The 23,742-nt window shown below is 39.3% G+C and overlaps 1 protein-coding gene across 6 annotated transcripts in view; it reads right to left on the reverse strand.

Moving 5' to 3' along the window:
* The window catches only part of MAP2K5 (mitogen-activated protein kinase kinase 5), a 269,304-nt gene that overhangs the window by 62,148 nt on the left and 183,414 nt on the right, over positions 1 to 23,742 (reverse strand). For 4 of the 6 annotated variants that reach the window (XM_032622664.1, XM_032622662.1, XM_032622660.1 and 1 more), the window contains one exon: positions 17,585 to 17,614. The exons of the other annotated variants lie outside the window; for them this stretch is intronic. In XM_032622664.1, coding sequence (XP_032478555.1) covers positions 17,585 to 17,614 — 30 coding nt within the window. The remainder of the gene's footprint in view (positions 1 to 17,584; positions 17,615 to 23,742) is intronic. 6 annotated transcript variants of the gene reach the window in all.

Genomic DNA, 23,742 nt, shown 5'->3' on the forward strand with positions numbered 1-23,742 from the left:
TACCTACCACCCTGGAGTGGTTAGGGTTTTAGTTAACAAGCCACAGCATCTTTAAAAAATCATGAAAAAACCCAGGTAAATTCTCCTATATCTTTGGTGTTTGCTTTTACAGTTGGTCCTTGATCAACATGGGTTTGAACTGTGCAGGTCCACTTATACGTGGCTAGTTTTCATTAGTAAATACTACAGTACTAAATGGTTCATGGTTGGTTGAATCCATGGATGCGAAGGAACCTCGGATACTTGGAAATTGGGGGCCGACTAAATTGTATGCAGATTAACCCCCTCGTTGTTCAAGGGTCAACTGTATTTTTTTAAAGTACACACAGATAAGCACCGCCTCCCCCAAACATTCTCAGTAAGATATATCTACTTCAACAGGAGAGTTACTTTTTCTAATGTACACAGAATTAGAAAGCTGTTTTTGACATCAAAGAGAGTGTTTTTCATAAATTTCCAATAGTCAGGGGGATTACAGATTCTCTGAGGAAAACATGTAGCAAACATTTTAAGTGACATGTTTCAAAATGAATTCAGGAATGGACTGTGAGACACTGTTCCCAGTAACATGAGTTGTGTGAACTAAATGAAAATTTCCTCATAAACCGAGACCTTAGAAAAAGTTTCCATCCTGTCCTAATCTGTGGGTTAAAAGCATGGTTTAAGACAGCTTAAAATTGTACTATTTTAACACTTGCTCTTTACTACAAGAAAAGGAGAAACAGCAACATCAAAGTCTGTTTTATGATCTTATAACCATACTGTTATACTGTTTTGCCCAGGTTTTTAAAGGGAGACGCTGTTATCAGGTTTTATCACACACTTTTGATAGCAACACACTACATGAAATCATCTTCATAAATTTTGTATTAAGGTAGCAGTGCCCGTACATGAAATCGATTCAAAATGCTTAAGATACTCACTTACTTTTTAACAGTTACACAATGCAGTGACATATCTTCTTTTTCGCAAGAATCTGATGATGCAACATCATTGCAATTGATTCATTTCTCAATTAAATAAAGCTACTGTGCTTTTCTTTATATGAATGCCACATAGACCATAGAGTTAGATGTGTTACCTCCTTCCTCTGTCTCAGATATATGGCCTTAAGTGCTATATTCTGTTCCTCTGTTAATTCCACCAGAAAAATTTAATGTCACGGTCATATTTTTCAATTCTGAACTGCCATAAACTCAACTGTATTTATATTAGGCATATTTTTCACTGCTAAACTCTTTGTTTACCTTTTTCAAGATCACATTACTGTACAGGCGCAGCAATCATAAAACAGATCCAAACAAAGTCAGCCTCCAGTCGTGGCCTCTGCTTTTGCACACAGTTCATGAAAAAGTGAAGCCCCTAGTTTTGAAGCACATTAAAAGTGGTACTAAGGGTCCTCGATATAAAATGTTAGCTTCGTGAATGCCTCTCTTTATTCTGGGTCTGCCTTGCAAACGCTTAGCTGTGAGAGCAGAGTTCAGAGGGACACAATAACATTGTTAGGGCTCATGTACTGCCTGCACCTCCCAACATATGAGATGCTGTTTATAACTAACTTGTCCAAGTCCACCTTCCTGCCTGTACATTTTGCTTGCGTTGAGCTTTCTATGTCTAACTGATACTTGGGGACAAAGAACAGAACGATAATTGCTCCAGTCATAGGCTTTGCTAATCAGTCTCTAGAACTAGTAGCATTTTGAAACACCATTTAGACAAACCTCTTCCCTCTTCTGGGCATAGATTTTTTTTTTTTTTTCTTTCATCAGCCATTAGGTTAAAGATTTTAAGCCACACAAACGGGATAGTTATGCCTCATTCTAATATAAGACAGACCCTTATGTGTTTAAATGGGGAAGAATGACTTCACAACAGGCAGGCCTAAAAATCAGTTAGGTCTGAAATTTAGGGTATTACTGCAGTCATATTTACCTTGTATTTCCTTGCAAGGGCCATACAGTTGAGTTGGCAATTAAAAAGCTCCCATAATATGACTTGTGACTTGGGAAAACAAACCTGGAAAGGAAACTGCCAATGCAAAAGTTTGCTCATGGGGCCTCAGCTATTTAATCAATGACTCTGGTGATAAAAATCAACTTCGGAAGGCTCACATTACGCTTCTATCTTTATAGGGGTACTTTTTACACACACAGTGGTAAAGCAGACCTTGCTACCAGCGCTTTTATATTATATTCAGAAGCATAATCAGAAAACTGAAATGAATCCACCTATGTAACTTAGAGAAGACACCAGCTATAGTTTTCATTTTCTCTTTTACTCTCTGAAATTATGGCCTGCCCTGCAGCTCTTGTCTGAGATTAATGCGTGACCTGGGTAAGATCTTCCAATATCAGTTGACAAATTTTCTCTTTACATATTTACTGCTTTTCAAGCTTGTGTTATTTTCTCTTAAATAGAAAACAGAAATATAAAATTAAATTATATGGTTGGGATTTTAAAAGAATATCGTTTTTATTTGTTGTGCTCCTGGCATCACATTCTAGCTTTCAATGTTGAACTCTATTCTCTTTTTAAATTTCAAATTTTAGAAACTGTAGTTATTTTGCAAGGACTGTTTTTTTTTTTTTTGAGGGGGGGGTCCTTTTTTGGCCGCACCACGCAGCATGCGGGATCTTAGCTCCCCGACCAGGAATCAAATCCGTGCCCCTTGCATTGGAAGTACGGAGTCTTAACCATTGGACCCTCCAGGGAAGTCCCAAGGACTCTCTTTTCAAATCAGATTCATTAAGCTATAACTCTGGCTAAATATAAACAGGGATTATGGCAAACTGAGATTTTATATTCAAAATGAAGAATAATGACCTAATTTTTTTTTTTTTTTTTTGAGATGGAAGGAACCTCCAAGATCTACTCATTTTGCTGTTAGGGAAACTGACGCTCAGAGGGGAACAGTGCCCAAGGCCACAGATAGAACCTGGCTTAGAACTGACTGCTGACTCACAAGGCTCCCTAGTATGGGGACAAATGCATAAACTTTGGAGTCAGAAAGATCCCTGGAATTCCAGTCAGATCCCCATGGCTTCAGAAGCTCCCTCCCTTCACTAGGCTTAGGGCTCTTGTCTAGAAAGTAAAGGATGAGCTAGAGGGGCCCAAAGGCCCCCCAACCCCCCAAGCTGCCCATTCAAGCACCATGATTCTTTTTCCTACCTGAAGGAGAGCTGACACTGGCACTCAATCTGATTGTATCTGGCACTGTGCTGGGTGATAAGACTTAGGGTCACATCACCTCCAATCCATCATAACTTGCAAAAACAAAGTGCCCAAATCTCAAAAAGCCCTCAGTGAGAGAAAAAAATCACTTCCACATGACCACAAACTGAATACATACTGCTTACTAACACTAACTTAAAATAAGAGTACCCAAACAAAGGACTGTTTTTTTGAAAACGAACAGAACGAAACTTACCCGGGTTAACTACAAATGGGAATTTTGGCAAACTGATATTTTTAGACGCTGAATGTATTATGAGACAAAATAAATGAATAATATATATTATTTCTAATAATATAAATGAACAAAAACAATTCACTTGTGCTATCCTATCTCCCCTTTTCATCAGCCTCTGTCCTTGTTCAAGTTCTTGTCATGCCTGTGAATTTATTAGCATAGCTTGTATAGGACAAAACAAAACAGCAACAAAAAATAACTCATATCACTTATTTAAACACAAATCAATCGCTTAAAAATAAGTGATAGGAGGATTTAGAAAGGGGCTACTCAATAAGGTGTAAGAAGGTCACTGTGATTCCCACATTCTAAGATCCACTCACTGGCACCTTCTCCCTGCCCCACATCCCAAACTCGGGCCGGGGTGCTGCATTCAGCAGTGACCAGTTTTAAAAAGTTAAAAATAGATATCCCTGAATTTAACAAACAGCTGGGCGGGCTAGAAAGGCTCCAAGATGCCTAGAGGAGGGCACAGCTCAGATGGGACCAGGCAGAAAATCAGCGCAGCCATAAATTAGGTCACTTGGCTCTTACTGCTTCCCGAGTTCTCAAGGACAATGCATTGTCACACAACACACAACAGCTGGAGCACCAAGGTACGGTGCGACATCATTCATGTGCTGGGTCTTTCAATCAGTGAGCAGGAAAAAAAGGACCTGATTGCCAGTGTATACTCTTTTATCCCTTGTGTATGTAAAATTGACATAGCTCAGGTCCTCCCCCACACAGGTGTACAAGAGCCACAGAGTGAATCATCTCCCGGGCAGGTAAATGAGAATTATAATATTTAGTTAGACCTAAATTCTGTGAGAAAAGCAGGGGCTTAGGATCACAATTCAAAACGACCAATGTGAATTACAAAACTGACCTTTTTCCTAATGGTACAAGGTCTGGTCAAGGAGTCCATTAAGCACTAGCTTTTCAAAGATGATTTTAGACATCTGCTGTATCAAACTTTTTTCTTTGCTCCAAATACTGTGTGGTCTTATTTCAGAACCTAGGAAGAATATCTGTTCTTTGTGTATGGGAGAGGGGTGAGAGGGGGAGGTGTTGCTTTTTCTGAGAAAGGCCTGTTGATCATTCTACTCCTTATGGTCAAATAAATCTGCCGTAGCAAAAGTTATTTTACTGTGTCAAAATGTCTGAAAGGTTTCTTCTGGAGCTATCAGTTAGTTTGCATCTCTATTAGCTTAAATCCCCCACATGCCACAGAGTCCAGAACGATGTTCGAGGTCAAGTAGTCCAATTCCTTGTTCCATGTAGAAATTCACTTTATAATATTCCTGACAGGGACTTCCCTGGCGATCCAGTGGTAAAGAATCGCCTTCCAATGCAGGGTACATGGGTTCGATCCCTGGTCAGGGAACTAAGGTCCCACATGCCGCAGGGCAACTAAGCCCAACGTGTCTCAACTAGAGAGCCCGCCTGTCGCAAACTAGAGAGCCCATGCACCCTGGAGTCCAGGCGCCTCAACTAAAGAGAGAAAACCTGCATGCCACAACTAGAGAGAAGCCCGCACACCGCGACAAAGAGCCCGCGTGCCTCAGTGAAAGATCCTGCGTGCCACAACTAAGACCTGATGCAGCCAAGAATAATTAAAAGAAAAAAAAGAGTGGGGGAACCAAAGAAAAATAAATATTCCTGACAGACAGCTAGCCTGTCTTTGCTAGAAGACTTCCAGTGACGGGATTCCAATGATTCTATCTTGGGTAGCTTGAATTGTTAGGAAGTTCATTCTTATTTTGAGTCCAAATATGTCTTCCTATAAGATGTGCCCATGGTCTGGAGCTGTAGTGATTAAGTCTAATGACAGCTCTTCACATATCTGAAGATAGCTGTCATGCCTCCACAATGTTTTCTTTCCTGAACAAACATCCTATTGATATTTTCTTCCTAGGATCATTTGCTATGTTTGGTTGCCCTCTATCCTTCTCCCTTCCATTAGTAATGACACTCTAACAGCATTTCCCCACCCCTAAGCAGCCCACGTGCTTCGTGGGAAGAAGACTTCGCCCCCCAGCCTTAGAGATGGGGCACGTGGTTCAGGCCTAAACTAGTTGGCATCACCTAAATGCCCTGGGTGCAGGGAGTTAAACTGGTCCAATCAAACTGAAGCCCAGAGCCTCTGGTTGCTTGTGGGGGAAAAAGAGACCAGCTCTTTCCTTCTAAACTGGGAAGCAGGTCACCCCAGGAACTCTACAGCCATTCTTGGTCTGTGAAGGGAGAAGCCTAATAAGAATAGAGCTCAAAGTGACTTACCGGATAAAGTTCTACCTAAAACCAGCGATACTTAGATTTTCGGTCATGCAATTCAATAAATTTACCTTATGATTGAGGCAACTTTGAGTTGGGTTTTCTGTGAGCTGAACCAGAAAGCTGTCTAGAAGGACCCAAGCATGACTTCACATTCTCCTTTGAGGTTATCTTTCTCTGAGTGTGGTGCCATATGTGTATGTTCCTCAAAGTGTGATATCCACGCCTGAACACATACCTTGCACTGGCTTATATCACCTTGCTTTGGACACTATACACTATTTAGTAGACTGTCATAGAGGCTACAAGTGCATTCACATTTTTGATAGCCACGTCACATAGTTGGCTCAGTGGAGAGAAACAGAGAAGCGTGTAAGTCTTGGGCTGAAAAAGAATTACTTCTTTCCTGTACTCTTCTATTTCTTATGTGTTTCACACTGACAGAGTATTTGAGAGTCAAAATGAGTGGATCATTAAACCAATTACAGAATCTAGACAAGTCTGACGAAGTTTCTACCTGTTGTCTTTCCCCTGTAACTGACAGAAAATGCATCAGCCTTTTATTTGTTTGGCTGAGGAGAGTCTTGCCCAACACTGAAGCAGACTCATAGACTTGGTGTCTGAAAGCACCTGAAAGGTTTTTTAATCTGACCTAGCTTCCACCCCATCTGACCCTTGAATCCCTCCTTTACGCCCCTGCTGACCGAACTTCTGTCTGAATACATACAGTAATGCGGAGCTTACGTTTTCTGACTGTCCATTCTACCTCCTGTTCCAGTTCTACACTAACAGAACAAATCCACATCCTTTCTTACAGAGAATCCTCAAATATCTGAAGACAACTATCACATCTCCTTGGAAGCTTTTATTCTTCAGGTATTAATGCTGGCAGGGTAGACTGGAAATACGGACACGGAAGAAAAGGGGATGAAATTATTAATTTAAAGCCTAAGGATGTGTATTGATTCTTAGTTCCTACTGATTCTAAAACATGCTATTGCCAACATGTAAAAAAAAGTAAAATTAAACTAAATTATCAATTCATATATGTTTACGAAGTACTTTGTGCCAGCCACTGTACTAGACTCTAGGACTCAGATGATGGATAAGATATAATTGCTGGTCCACAAAAACAAAGTGACTTATTAAGTTCCCTGAAATTTAGTGGCAGAGCTGAAACTTAAGCACAGGGCTTGCATGCACCTCTAAATGTCACTGAATGTTTGTATAAAATATAGTTCGCTGGATTCAGGACACTGTAAATTTCTAAGACAGCTTTGCCATGCCCCCCAAAACAGGTCATGTTTTTAGGCATTGCAAGGAAGATTTTCTTTGTGAGCTAAGACTCCACATATCGCTCCTTTTTTTTTTTTTTAATCCGCGATATATCTGACAACATTTTTTGGCCTGCTGAGATTCTGAGATAAGCTGTAACTGCAGCCAACACATGGTTCATACAGGATTAGGAAAGAAAAAACATCTTGAAATACAGTCACATATAACCATGTTAATTAACATGTGTCTTAGTGGCTTGACTGTAAATTCAAAATAGGTTTAAAGAGAAAAAGTCATGGATCTAGAATGAACTGAAGAAAGTCTGACTTCTGTTTCAGTTTCGGTTCACACCTCTCATATTTTGATGTAAGTAAAATAAGGTTTCAATAAACTCTAAGGGAGGACATGGGGAGATGGTGCTGAGTAAGGTGGCTGAAGGTGTAGAAAAGAGGAGGAAACTGTTCGTACAAGATGAAAGGAGACCACACAAGTATCTAGTCCAGCATTTTTCAGTCTTTGTTTACCAAATAGCTCTTAGTTCATACAAGATATTACTTAGACACATTTTGAAAATTAACAATGTGTTCGTGTGTGCATGCATGTGTGTATGTGCCAGAGAGTGGATGCCCACCTACTGTATTTGGCACGTGACTGACCTAGGCCACCTCCATCAGTTTCCAGATGAGAAAACTGAGGTCTGAGAAGAAATAAGGTCAAAAAACTAATAGGAACAGCCAGGACCAGAACTCAGGTTAACTCTGTGTGTGTGGCTGGGTGGAAACCATATACTGATAATGATTCAATTTGTCACTTGTTGGGTGTGTCACTTGTTGTACCCCAGTTGCCTCTGCCCTGAGTCACTGAGCATTTCCAGCTGCCTGGCTACCAAGGAGGCATAGGGCTGACCAAAGAGCAGGGGCTAGAGGGAGGCCTTTAGCCGGGAACATTCTTTTGTTTACTGTATTTTATCAAACTAGAGCTAGGACTGGGGTCGAGGTCTCCTCATGCCCAGAACGGTGCTCTCTGAAACCCGTTTCTGAACACAAAACAAGACAAGCTCCATCAGCCTCTTTGGTCTTTCTTTCCCCAGACTTCCTTACCTTCCCCCCATGGTGTCACCAACTATAGACCTTGACAGTGTACAGCACAACAGAGTCTACACTTGGTTCTAATTGCTTTCCTCAGTTTCCCACAATTCTTTGGGGATGACACCTTGGCTGTGAGCGTAAACAGACAACTGCCTCCTTTCTTAGCTCCTAGCAGCCCCTGGCACCCTCTTTCCACCTGGTGTGTCCTGGGCAATCTCCAGTCTTAAATCGAATCAGCTCTTTGCTCCTTTTAGGCAACTCACTGATTTTTCAATGAACTTAGCTTGTCTGTTTTATTGGCACTAAAGAAGGTTGGGTTCTTAGCATCATTAACATTTTCGTTGGGGAAGAATTCCCAGACTCCCCAGGCATTAATCCAGAACTGTTAAATATCTAAAAAGTAATCTGTACTCAAACAAAGCTTGGCCAGGTCTGCCCCCTTTTTAACTCGGATGCCAATGAGCCCCTAGCCCCACATCTACCCAAGTTTTCTATACTGAATGGTGATAAATAAAACACTGGAGTACAATAAAGTTGATGTCTTTGTCTGTTGTTGCTGCTGCTACTACTGCTGTTGAAGACCACTTCCCCCCAGGGATCCATACCCATCAGCAATTACCTGGCAGGCATGAAGCATCCTACAACAGTGATTTCCATCTCTGTAGACACACCAGTTGGAGGCAGTACTTGAGTGGATGGGTGTGTGAAATAAGGATAGCTATTTGGGCTCAAAGCCTCTGGGTGCCTTCTTTCACTTTCTCCCCCTGCCCCATCCCTCTAGAGTGGGAGACAGTCTGATCCTGTTGCCAAATATCTGGTAATCATCAGTGAGTCATTTAATGGCTATGGACCCCCCTTTCCTCCTCTGTAAAATAAATGAGTTGGACTAGACCATTGTAAGATCTCCTCACATCCTAAAATTCTATGATTCCATGAGGTAGTACCAATGAAACCAAAGGCGGAAAAATGGAAGGCCTTCCAGACCACAAAGATTAAGAGGAAAAGAAGATAGCGAAGTAACCCCTGAAAGCCAGGCTGGGCACCAAGTTCATTACTTCAAACGTCAATTCTATTTCTGGGTTAAACTGATTATTTAAAAATTGTAAAAGAATCATGGTCCCCAGTTACTGAATTAAAAATGATTAGATCTTGCATATAATTCTATATATTAATGATGGTGATTGTGAATGATAAATTATAACACAAAAAAGAAAGACTTTAAAGGAGGGCTCTTATGGGATCAGAAAAGTAATTCATTTTAGTCCTAACTGGAGTGAGACATGGTCATATATTTTCAGAGTTACATAGGTAAATCCCTAAAGTACTTTCTGGAAAATATAAATAATACTAATATTACCTTGCTCTTATTTACCACCTTATTTTTTTCAAAGTGGTCTCTTAGGTATTAGCTCATTTGATCATGACGACCAATCCTCCAGCAGTCTAGAAAATGTTCTACAATATGCCAAGTTAAATTCATAAAGGGTGGCAGGGAACCCCTCAGAGGCATATGCCAACTGACCTTAGGGTAGAAATCTTAAAATGCAGTGATTTCCAACCTCAGACTGGCTCTCAGTCATCTCAAAGGGATTCATGAAATTCTCAAGCTTAATTTCATTATCTGGTCTCGGCTACACGTGCCATCTCCATCCTGATACAGCACTTCTCTCCTCTACCATTCTACCAACATTTTCTTCCTTCCCTCCCGGTGTTGCTTTAAAAGTCATCTAAGGACATTCCCAAACTATGAGGGAGATGAATGTCACAGTAGCAGTAGTAACCTATTGCGTTGAACTGCTTACTGCAAGGACACCAAATACAACATGCTGCTTTAGACCTTTATCTTTTACAAGATGACTTTCCTCTTGACCAAAATACCTGGAACGTTCTTTTCCATCCTTCTAGCCTTAGAGCTCAGCTCAAGCATCATCTACCCTGTGAAACCATAGTTTCCTAAAGTGAGCTGACCTCTTACTCTTGAGGCCAGAGCATAGTACCTCCTGTAGGGCTCCTTTTATATCAACTGTCATTTGTTTATGTTTTTCTTCCCACTGCATTGGACTCTTTGACAGCAGGGACCACATCTGTTCCGTTTCCGTACTCCCAGTGCTTAGCACAGTGCCAGGACAGAGTAGATGCTCAATGACAAATACATGTTCAATTAAACTGAGATGTATGTCATAAAATAGTTTAGAAGGTGCTATAAAACCAAACCAACATTGGGTTAGTGTTTTTTAAAAAAATAGAGACAATCACTAACCTAGCTGGCTAACTACATATACCTCAACTGAGGTATTAACAAGTAATTTATCTTTAATGGAAAGTTTCACATTTCTAAGCTACACACACTTGGAGGATAATGCCTTTTCCATTTCTGCTCCATTTTAAAGATATAGTGGGAACCCACCTCCTGTCTTCAGCATAGACTAAGCAAATAAAATTATGAGACCTCTTGATAAGTATGAAATAGACATTGGGAGAAAAATCTGACATTGGCAATTAAAAAATTTCTGGGAAGAAGCAAATGTGTATCAGTGAACACCTTCATATCACCTAAATTTCACCTCTGCATTTTATGGAACATAAAATCTGATTTTATGGCTTGAAATATCAGTATATTTTAACTGTCTATATCCTCAATAGTGAGGATGAAAATAAACAATGAATTAAAACATGTAGGCTAGAAATGTTTGGAAAAATAAAACTGCACACATATCACTCTTTTGGACTCTTGCCAATTAAAGGTTAGAACCTGAAGTTGGGGTAATAACCCACTGCTGTTTTTTTCTTTGACCAGAGATCTCACACAAAATCTGGATACTTACAGTTTACTAAAATCCTTGATGTTCAAATTTCAAAAAGTTCATGCAACAAAGGATAGATTCCAAACACCTCTTTTCAAAGAAGGCAAACTTTTTAGGTTTAATTTTGCAATACTAGGTTGGCCTAGGCATAATTAGTACATTAATACATAAATAAGACAGTGATATCTATAGTGTGAATTTAACACTGAATATAAAACCATATTAAATTGTCAAAATTAGGATTAATAATAATATACTCAAAGGATTTTAAAACATGAATAAAATTAGGTGTAAAAACTCTAGTATTTTGGGGCTTCCCTGGTGGCGCAGTGGTTGAGAGTCCGCCTGCCGATGCAGGGGACGCGGGTTCGTGCCCCGGTCTGGGAAGATCCCACATGCCGCGGAGCGGCTGGGCCCGTGAGCCATGGCCGCTGAGCTTGCGTGGCCGGAGCCTGTGCTCCACAATGGGAGAGGACACAGCAGTGAGAGGCCCGCGTACTGCAAAAAACCACCACCACCACCAACAAAAAAACTCTAGTATTTTGACATTAACTTTTGAAAAATGTTTAATATTTTAAAATAGTTTTAAGAACATATGCTTTCTACTTTATTACAAGACAAATACTCTATCCAGAGCACAATTTATTACTACAAAATAAACGTATGTTTAAAAGACAGTCTGTCAATTGAAAAAAAAACCTCACACACATTAAAATAGCAGGTTTCCAGGCCAAGTTAAACAAAATATTTTCTACTTGACAAGCTGCTTACATTTAAATGAAAACAGGGCAATTGTGGTCAATAATATGGATTGCATATAATAAAAAGGACCTTAGATCATGTTAATACAAGGATCAGAAAGCAGTAACTTAAATTAAAACCACCCAATTATTTAGCAAACTTTCAGATACAGCAAATAAATTAATCTGTTTTAAATGAAAGTGCTCAGATAAGTAGCTTTTTGACCTATGAGTAAGTCTCACTAGCAGCAATCACAGCAAAGCAAGGATCTGCTGAAGCAAGGCAAAGCCCCCAAATCAAACAAATGGTATCAGTAATCAAAAAGCATTTGCAAAACATATTTCCTTGGTTAGTAGCAGGGGGTTCTGAGCAAATGCCGCCTACAGCTTCCTTCATATTTTGATACACAGTGTACGGGGGGGTGAACACATGTTTCTCTTACCCATGAACAAGTGGGGTATTTTGCTTTTTAACAACAGGATATTTTCATTTCTGTACTGTCTTGTGAAAAAGGCCAGTCATTATACTATTAAGAATACATGTCTTTCACTTAAAATCCTCTATTATCCACTTATGTTTAACTTGTATTGGGATTTAAGAATGCGTCTTTATTGAGACAAGTAATATGTCATCATTTTGTTCAGCTAACAGGCCTGACAGACCCTGTCTCCTTGAGTTAAGCACAGCAGATCTCTGTTTCGTACATTGGTGGCAAAAGGTGGCAGAATAAATGAGAAATGCCAATTGGTAGTAAAGATTTTTAATCCCGAAGATGCAGACTTTCCTTTTGCCTTGGCCTTAATTATTCTATTTGGCCAGATGATGGTATGCTTTTTCAATAAAAGTGATCTCTATATATTGCAATAATTTATTTGGATGCCATTGTCATATATTTTAACAAATAACATCACTATTCACTATATCGCATATTTTTGATCCTTTTTACTACTTATCACCTTCTTTATTTGAAACAGATTTTTAACAGATAATCTTGATCATTACAACAATATCTTGCTTGCATTTTATTCAAATAATTCTTAAAAACAGCTTAAAAGGCCGTTTGGAGTAACATCAAGCTTGCCATCAATCAAACGAAAAAATTCCGCTGGCGGTTGTATAAACATCAGATCAAGTCTGATGTCTTCAAGGATTTCAGAGTGAACCATAAAAAACTCCATTAACTTCTGACAAAGAATGCAAATTAATCACAACATGGGGTGAAATGAAATTAAAGTCTCTTTTCTAATCAATGACAAGGCAGGATGAAATATTTGTTACTCTCTCTGCACTCAGACTGCCTAGGATGTTTGCACTTCCCTCGCAAAGCCCCAAATGTAAGGTGTGAGTACAGATTCACCCAGTCGCTGTTTAGCCCTCCCCGCCTCCCCCCCCCCCACCCGGCCCCCCAGAGCTATCTGCTTACAAGTCGTGGAGATTCACAGAACACACTAATCATCTGAATCTCAGGTGCATCCAATTTGTTATTCACACTCTCCCATGCCAGTGAAAAGCCTGGCGCAGACAGATGCACCAGGAACCCTAAATGACAGTTTTGGCCTCCGGAAGTACAATCACTACAGCAAAATCTAGTACAGCCTCCAGGTGAAATGTCTGGAGCTCCATATGGAGCAGGGAAAATTAACAACAAGATGAAAATCACTGCAGCAGCAGGGAGTCGGAATTTTTGAAAAAAAAAAATGAAATTTAAAGATGAAGAAAGAGAAGTAATAAATTAATGGGGTGTGAAAACATTCAAAGCTTTACAATACCAGGGGCACTATTTGCTCAGATTTTTTTCCTTTTTTTAACTTCAGGTCATTTTGATGTAACTTATTAACCAAGATCGGGAAATGCAGCCAAAAGAAGAACATTTTTACACATGCAAAAGTACCTTAAATACATTTGTATCTATATTATCTTCACTTTCCTGTGGCATCTTGCTTACCAATTTCCAAATGCCAGAGCTGGCACATCCCCTGAGAAGTCTCCGTGATGGATTTACTATCATCCTAATGCAGGGTACTGTTGTCAAGTTTGAATGAAGGATGACAGTTTTTAGCAGGCAATCTTTTTCATTTCTCCTAAATTATGGTGTCGTTAGACAAACCATTGCCCACCATCACGTTTTTTAAGTCAACTGGATTTGGATCTACATGATTAACTATACACAGCTCTAGTCCTTGTCCGGACTTGCACATTTTCCCCGATGACTATTAAAGCTGAATTGTTCAAGAAATTGAGATACTGTTTACCAGATGTTTAAAAACACAAGTTTTCATTATGCTATTGCGGAATATCCTTCACAGGCATGCAGAGTTTAATGGCACTGGGGTCAGTGAGAGCTCTGGGTCCCTCCAGATCCATCACTCTGCTAAACACATGGTAAGAAAAGCAAAAGGGCTCTAGGGAATGAATGGTCTTGTCATCATCTTCCGTGGCACAACCCTTCTCATCTACACAGGAGGCCTCCTGAGGGCAGAGAAGGAGAGCCAGGAGAAGGGCTTGGTGGGGCTGAGTGGGAAGGAGGGCAGTGGTTTGAACAGCAAACCAAAATCAGAGTTCACAGAGCCAGTCATTTGGTTTAGTCGCCTGCAAGCCCTAGATCTAACTGTACCCATTCATCCCCAAGGCAAGGCGCCTCATCTCTCTGAGACTCAGTCTGCTCACCTGGAGGCTGGAAATAACAGTCCCGAGTCAGATAACAACAAGTGCTTTGGAGCTGGATGTCGGAAAGGTGCTAGGTGAATCTGACATCGTTGTTCCTCCTATTATAAGCTGTAGTAATAAGACCGTGTATCTATAATGGCTCCTAACCTTTCTTTCCATAGAGCCCTAAACTGCATGCCAGTGAGGCTACGCAACTTTAAGGCCTAAAGGAAACTAAAATAGACAGTGTTTTCAAATAACAGATAAAAACCCAACCCCCCAAACAATGATATTCATGGAGAACGATTATCTCAATAAAAATCCAGTCCTTTAACCTTTATGTTGGTCCCCAGCTACTGACTCTCCCTGCTATCTTCCCAACACCCCTCCCTCATCTGCATCCCCACCAGATACACACTGTGTCACCGGCAGGAAGAGACGCTGCTAACAACGCTGTCAGCAGCACTGACGCTGGGCTGGGGGAAGGACGAGTCTGTATGCTGGCCTTGCCTCCCCTCTTTCCCTTCTGCTCATTTTACACTCTGCTCCAGCTGCAGCTGGCAGGTTGCAAGCACAGCCTCTTGCAACCTTTGGTTGAGGATTAGAAATTCATATCCATAATCTTATTTGATCTGCATACTTCTAATCAGATAGGAAAGGCAGGTATCAGGACGCTCATTTTAGAGATGAGGAAACAGGCCAAAGCAAGAATTAAGGCCTGCAGTGACCGGAGCTTGTTAGAGCTGGGTTCTAATCCTAATCTTCTAGCTCCTGGTCTAGAGTTCTTTCAAACAGGCCAGTCTCCTCAGCTTGCCACTAGTGAAGGCAGCTGAGATCTAGTCCCCTGATTTGACTTTGAGTACCCAGCCCTGGGTACATAAGGGATGCAAAACTGTGAGATCTTAAGGATATATGAAAATCTTTCATGTGTTCAAGGGCCAGACCAGTGGGTAATAATTAAGATGAGGCAGTCCTCAGCCCGGTAAATAAAGCTTTGACTCTATGGTTGCTTTGTAAACTAGTGAGTTACCTATTACTGGAGGTGTTCAACTTTGCTTTTCAGAGATATTGTAGAGAGGTTTGATTCGATGTTGTCTGAGATCACCTTCCACTCCTGAGAGTGTGTGATTCACTCCTGCCTATTCCACTTGGGATTCAATGGCCCCAAACCACCTACAGTACCACAATGAGCAAATCAACCATCCTGTTTGTCCAATTTCTGAGGGGAGGCTATCACACAGAGTGGTTAGGGGTTCAAATGAGATAATATGGGCCAAAGAGAAGGTATTATTTCATAATCCAGTCCCTGCGATACTATAAAAATAAACACTTTTCTTCATGTGCTTTATTTGAAGACAAAAGGGTAGAAAAGGAATCTATAAAGTAACCTTTCCCAATCTTCAGTCTATAGTACAAACCCTGTAAAATAAATGCCAACTCCATCAAAAGTCATTAATGATTCCAGCAATGAAGTGCACAAACTTCTGTTGAAAGACCTGGGAAACAGACCTGATGGCATCAAAGCTGCTTCTATTATTTGAAATCAAAGTCCCAATTTGGTGACAATATTCTATCACGATTCAAGGAATACAGTTTTCCCCTCACTCTGGCATAACAGTGATTGCTACCTAGGGAGTTCAACACATTAGAATTTTCCAACTTCCACTCGACTGATCAAGTAAACATATACTTAAACATTCCAGAAAACAATACTGCAAAGGTAGACAGCCTCTTTCTAAATTCGACCAGAGCCTTCAAAAGCTTCATTTGTCAAATGCAATCGTTTCTTAGACTTATCACTTATCAAATCTCACTGATTAAATACTCTAGGCATGAGGAATCTCAAGAATACAGCTACACTCCCAATCTTTGGTATTTTTTTTTCTTAGATGGCTTATACAAGTTTTCTATTAAGACTTGTTTGAGAGAGAAGTTATATAGTGCCTCTTCTCTTCATTTACAAAATTTGAGGGGAATGCGTACACTGGCCAAACAGTGAATTGTTTAAAAATTACTGACAGAATAAGAGGCTTACCAAGATAAATATTCTAACGAGCTATAAATCCTGAAAATGTGATTTTAATTTGATGGGCTACCTAGAGCTAAGCAGCAAGGCTGTACACAGTAAAATCTCACTAAATGCGAGCACGCATGCCAAGTGATTACACTTAGGATCTTCTCTTTAAGGAAAAGATTATGTTTAAACAAAGAATCCTACAAATTTGAAAAGTGAGACTGACACTCTTGAACCTAACAACTTGGATGGTTTCTCCTCCACTTATCTGATGGCTTTAACTGTAAAAGAAAAAGGATACAAAAGAGACATTTCAGCGTGTGAAATGTCCACATGGGTACCAGGACAATTTGCTTAAAACTGCTTATAAAGATGGTAGAGAGAATGAGCCCCATCCTATTATTCAATAACCATGTTTGTGACACATCTGCATAATCTAACCATGCATAAATTAGTATGTGTAACACAACACGTATTTGCATAATAATAGCAAGTTAATAGATGCTTAAAGAGCAGAGACCAACACCACCTTTAAATCAGACATGCCTCCGGGCACTTTGGCCTGTACAGACCAAGATGCCAGAAAAACAGGGAGCATCAACCAACAGTCAAACCATTCATTTTTCATCCCTCTAGACATTTCACTTATTTCCCCACACACACTGGGGAATCATTTTCAAACCACAAAATAGCTTTATATTTTAAGTGCTAGCACCCTTCTATAATAAAAATCTTAAAGAAATTACTATAGAGATTATTATCAGCAATGGTAACATAATGGACATTTTATTTTCCTAGAAATGTAAATAGGAAGGGCAAATTTTTTAAAAAGAAAATGTTCGAAATCACAGCCACATAAAATTGGGGGTCCATCTATTTGCTTAGCAAAAATAATGACTTAGATTAGATATTTTCACCCTTCACCTCAATCCTTTAATTCAAATAACTAATTGAATCCAAAAACGCAAATAGTGTGTCAAGAAGAGGCTGTGTCCCTTTTCCAACCTCAGTAAGAGCACATGCTACTGGGTTGGGATGAGGAAAAACATTACCAGTGCCACACAAAGGAAGAGCACAATGATGGCTTTCAACCTTTAACAAAGAGGAAAAAAATCTGGAGTATAAAAAAATCAAAAATCAATAGAGACTCCTAAATGACTCCTTTAAGATATCACTTTTCAATTTAACAGGACAGATTTATTTGTATGTGGCTCAAATGTTCACAATTGCTCCCTGCACTTCATACATAGGAATGAATGTCACAGTGGAAAACGGCAGTAATGAACAATCTTACCTGAGGATATGGAAACCTCCCAAGAGCAAGCTGAGAAAGGAAATAATATTTGTCTAGTTATAGATTTGCATGCAGGGCAGATCTTAAGACAGACAAGTACTAAATTTCAGAATTACATCCAGCAAATATAAAAAGCTCACAATCTTAAATGCACAAACTAAATTATTGCTGTAATTACATTGAAAGCTATATATAGAATGAACATTTACATTGGACAATGTTGTATCCCTGATAAAATATTCTATTTTTAACAACTAAACACTATCCTTACATAGTTTCTCTTAGGAATATTGTCAGCTGTACGGGCATTATTCACATTTACAAGTGTACGACAGTTTCTTCTAAACAGAGATGTAAAACCATAGGATACTGTTGGCTTTTCCTCTTGTAAAAATGGAAACACTTAATTGCTCCTAGTCCACAGCTCTGTAGAATTTTCAGTTATAAGTATTATAGGAAGAGCTGTAGGAAATGGGGAGTGGGCCATGTGAAATAGAAAATTTTGCCATTATTTTCATTTATTTGTTAGTTTTTTTCATCCATTCATATTTAGAAGAAAAGAGCTACTACTAGTGGGAAAGTGGCAGTTCAAGACTATGAAGTTGGAACTATAGGTCTGAAATTGGGTAACTGAATCCTTACAGCTTCCAATTTTATTTAATTAGTAAACTGCTATGTGTTTCTAGGCCACTCACTTAATTTTGGTCTTTGAATTCTCACCTGTGAAAACAAAATGATTCAACCAGGAATAGGATTGATATGAAGCGATAAGATCAAATTTACCAAACATACCATAATTTATTTAAAGAGAACTGTGGCTAAATTTTGCAACTTCATAATGTGGCCCATCGTCAGGTCTGAAATCCTTTATAGGTATTTGTAAATATTTTCAAAGTAGAATCACTACATCAGGGAACTTTGAAGCTAGAATGGATCCAAGGAAACATCAATCTGTTTTACAGATCAGAACCCCAGAGTCCCATTGAAGATGTTTCCACACAGTTAATCAGCAGAAGCCTGGGGACTGACCCCAAGACTTGCAACGTAGTCCAGGGTTCTTTCCAGCATATTACATTGCTTTTCTAGATCTTGAGAAGTTGTGCACTTATCTCAAAGACACTGACACTGCTCAAACATTTCTGAACTCCTCTTTTGGAACTGCTTTTAGAATCATTTCAAGTCACAGAAGAACAACTACTTCATTTTATTAGAACTGCATCTTATCTTGAGCTTAAAATCATACCCCTCTGTTTTTTGATCATGCAAATTATTTGTTGACTAAGGTCTGAACGGCCTACGGGTATTACCAAAACCCAAAGCCAAATTCAAAGAAAAAATATTTTGTTCCTTAATAAGGATAGACATGAAGATGCTGAGGTTAATTTTTAAAGTTCTAATACCAGTTTGAGCGACAGCAATGTAATAGGAATAAACCATATGACCATGTAAGGTGACTACTTGGAAAGGGCCAACACTCATTTGGATGTGTGTGTGTGTGTGTGTATATATATGTGTGCGTGTACATATATATATATATATATATATATATATATATATATGAATACTTGGTAAGATTTGTTACCTTGTACTCATTTCTTGTATACTCAGAATTCTCAGATTTTCAAGACATAAAGTTATACCATCATTGTTTCATTTGCTGGATGTCATTAATCTGTTCAACTATAGAGTGAAGGAAAGAGAGTATGGATGTTAATCAAACTCCCTTTCACAGTTTTGTGTGATTATGTCTGTTGTCTATATGCTGCTATTAGTTAGGAAGGGGAGGGACTCAGCTCTCCACTGCCTCCACTCCACCCTCACCCAAAACAGGTTATTGATTTGACTTACATTCTGTAAACACAGTGTGTTTCTGGCCAATGAGAATGTGCACATTGATTCAGAAAGAGCCACTGTGGTCTTTTGTGGCAGTAATGGGTGGGCTAGGCATTTGCACCATTCTGTACTGAACTGACAGGCAGTGACAGCTCACCAAAAGCTGTCACCTATCATCACACCCATCTGCAGATTATGAGTTTTGCACATTCTTTCATTTGGAAAAAGTAGCAAGAGGAGGGTCTCTCGCCTGAAAAAGCTGACAGCTTAATAACTACTAGAAAACGTTTAGAACATCCTATCTGAAGTCCTTCTACAGGTGCTGCACCATTCACTCTGGTATATGTTGAACATGTCATTAGGGCCTATGGAAGAATTCTGTCCACGTAGCTTACCAGCAGAAGAAACTTGCCCACCATATATGCAGTTAAGGTCTAAACTAGCTGGCCAGTGCCAACACTGGCCATTGGTTCTTGTAGATTAAAGAACTCAGCAATGATAAAAGGAAGACTTTAAAAAAAAAAAAAGAGTAGGATGAGGTGAAAAATGTGAACTTTTTCCACTTCAACACAAAGCCTCAAATTCTCAAGTCATCACTATTCTATGGAGAGGCAAGGCGACAGCAGACTTGGGAATGTGCACTCGTCTACGTGGCCCCCTCTCACAGCTGGTAAAAGGTAATTAGGCTGGCTGATGATATTCATTTACTCTGTAAGAGACCTCCATCAAGAGAACAGAGAGAAAATTCAGCAGGGAGCATCTCTGTACCAGCCTGCTTGGGAACAGGTGGCAATGCTTGAACTAGTGACCTCAACATTCTTGGAACTGGCTTTACTCACGTGCACTTTCCTGATATCCTGTGGAAGCTCAGTCTTACTTGTCAACTACATTCCTGCGAGGACTGTTTCTAAGGCACCTTGCAGGTCTGACCTCTTTTCAATCTGAGGGCAGAGAATGGTCCCCTGTTCTTGACCAGAGACGCGCAACAATCATTTCCTCTCCCACAGCGTCACCACTGGGCTGCTCCGGTGGCAAGCCAAGGATTCCAATTCCACACGAGTGAAAACTGGCAGCGGTGCTATAAGGCTGGCACCACAAGCAGTCATTTTAAGGCCCTGGGAGAGGGAGCTGCCTTCCATGTATGTCTCTGCCCTTTCAGGTTGAATGCAGCTGCAATGTTTATGTTCTACACTATTTATCTGGTGGCCAAATAGAGGGAAATATATAGCTAAGCCCTAGAACCTCTTTATCAAGTTCAATTAAGAGAAGGTAAAAAAGGAAAAGGGCTCTTAGCAGATATGGCTGAGGCTGTCAAAAGTCAAAATAAACACTGAACCCTTTATGGGGAAGAGGGAGTACATATGCTATGAGTGAATATTTCAGAGACAGATGGACCTGGGGCCATTCTGTATCTTTTACCCTTACTGGTCTATTAATCTACTTGCATTTCCCCAGTTTTTATTGTCAAGGTATTATAAATTAGGAAACTTACAAAAGAGAGTATGTAATCTTCTCTGAAATGGCCTGCAGATATGTCACTGTACTAAATGTGTTTCAGATTTAATGAAGCTTTAATGTCCTTTTTAATTTTGCCTGTTTCTGTATCACCAGGGGTCGGGCAAGGCAATCAGCACTCAAGAGGGTGGTTTGGTTTAAAACTCGGAAAAAACTCATTTGCTTATGAGTTGCACTGTATTTTCTTAATTAAATTTACTGAGTAAAATGGTTTAAGTTCAGCCAACCAATGACCTTTGTATGTAGATGCAGATTTATAAATGGGTTAAAGAAGAGAAAAAAAAAGAATCACAACAAAGCAAACAGATTAGGGCTTAGCCAATGGAAGTCTTTGCCCTCTTCATCATCTTTACAAAAGAAGCATTTAAATTTAGGCAGCTTAAGTCCAGTTTAAAAAAACGTATATTGAAAAATGTGGGCGCACAGAAGCGCCAGCAATTCATCAAATGCCTCTAACATCCTTTTCATTCCCAGCAGGGGAGCGGCTCACATTGTAAAAGATTTGGAAAAGCTTTATTTTGGGGAAGTGGAGGTAGAGATGAGGGAGGGAGTGGATTCTATTTAATGTTAAATAAAAAAGTGCATTTTAATTCTAAATACATAAGATTCAGCAAAGTGCTAAATACTCTGTTCGTGGTGGGAGATTTACTATGCAAAAGGCAGAAAAAGAATGCTCTAAAAACATTTACCAGTTGGGAATACACTTAAATAACAGTAAACCACTAACCTTTCACTGTAAAACTAGGACTGCTCCTCAGTGTTATCTTATTGATCTTTGATTTGTCCAACCATAATCTATGAAATACTCTTGAGTTAGCAGTATCTGAATAGGTTGGACTTTATCATTTAAACAACCAATATATGTGTGAGTGCGATTATAACAATTGCCAAATACATAACAAACGTGTGATAGAAACCTTTGTATTTTAACAAAAAGGGTAGAAGATGTTTATTTACAAAGCAACAAAGATGGCTTCTGTTGATAATAAGAATAATTATTGTCATGAAGTCATAAATGATAAAGAGAAAACATACATTGTAACCAGAAAGCAAGTGCAGGACACAAACTCAGGATATGTTTTTGGTGATCAACTGACCAACTCAGAATATCAACAATGTGGGAGTAGCTTTAAATTTACAGCTATACTGAAGAGCACTGGATTTTATAAATTCTTAATTTAGACATATTCTATGTTTCTCAGCAAAACTGCAAATTGAAAATAAGCATTTTCAATATAGCCAGTGATCTAGCTGAAGGAGGACTTTATAGTCTGAAATGTTCTAAAATTTGTTCTTAATTACCCTTGTGCACATTTTACACAATTAAATTTCCATCGAAGGATTTTGCATTTAGATTGTGCACTGCAGTTAAACCTTTATTTTACAGAAATGCAGCAGCCACTTTGGGACATTCAGACACAGGGAAACTTTAAAAAATCAGACTTAACTACTGGATTACATAAAATTCCCTAGGTGAGATTTCATCCCAAGACCAATTTACACAGTCCTAGAGAGAGTTTAAATCATCTGAAACTATGCTAGCGAAGGACCATAATAAATACTAAATACCTCAAAATCTACCCTAAGATTTTTCTTTTCTTCCCGTGTATCAATTTCACTGTCCTCTTACTGTATGGTTTAAAAACAATCCAAAGGATATAACAGCAATTTACCAGTGTTCAAGTGCTTTGGAGGTTAAATTGACAACAAAGAACACAGAAACACAAAGCATCTTGAAGTAGGGTTTCAATTAAATGTGGAGGATTTAGTAATGCAGTACCAAAAAAAAAGAGTTACAAATTAATTTAATCTTCTGCCTATAGTTTGCAGCTGCACTCCAAAGTGTCTTGGGCTTAAGAACAAAGACTTGAAAGGCCTCGGAGTGAGGAAAGCTTCAATTTTTAATGTATAACGCCATTAGCTGATAACTTGTGGAATGTGCAACCCCTGCGGAGGGGCATAAGTGCGAGTAACAGAGACGGATGAAGTGGCATATTTGTTCATGTCTAGAACTATGAGGAAGAGGGTTATTACTAACACCATCAGGCCCAATAGAAATATGCCCTAATAACCTTTGGGACCCTCCACACTATCAGTTTTCACTACATCAAATATATTAAAATCAAAACCTAATTCACTTTAATTAAAGACAATTAGTTTGTTTTACTATTATTGTTTTAACTTGTGTGACATTATAATACATTGCAAATTAAAGACGGAATATTAAATATAACAAAAGCATCAAACTGTGTACACCTTCCCATCCATGCTTGGTGAAATCAGCTTATCACCGGTGTCTATTTAAGGAAATTCAAGAACAACCATCATTAAAAGTAGTGTAGAAACATTTCACCCTAAAAAGAATTCAGTGGAACCATGCATATGTTTTCCCTATTCAATTTATACTTCTTTTCACATAATGCTTTCCTATAACTCCAAGGATTTCTTTAACACAAACAGAATTATGGCCCATTGGAGGCACAAGAAGCTTAATTAATTTGCCCAAGGTCATACTGTAGGTTGGTGGCAAAGCTTGTTAAATTACTGGTAACTCTGGGCTCTACAGATGTTTTGGCAATGGCAAAGGCCCCTGTCTGCAAAGGCCCCAGAGACTTCTAGCGCAGAGGGTGAATGAACCACGGCAAATAACTCACGACGCCTGTTCAAAAGGTGCCAAGTGCTCTGGAGAGCTCACAACATTTTCTTTGTGTAGAAAGAGCCTAAATGTGAGTTTCCCACCAGGAGTGCTTCTTAAGAGGTCCCAATATTTTAAAAAGAACTATTCATCCTCACCAGAGTCCATTAATAAA

This window comes from Phocoena sinus, chromosome 2 (genome assembly GCF_008692025.1).
Source record: "Phocoena sinus isolate mPhoSin1 chromosome 2, mPhoSin1.pri, whole genome shotgun sequence".
In the NCBI taxonomy this organism is placed as follows: domain Eukaryota; kingdom Metazoa; phylum Chordata; class Mammalia; order Artiodactyla; family Phocoenidae; genus Phocoena; species Phocoena sinus.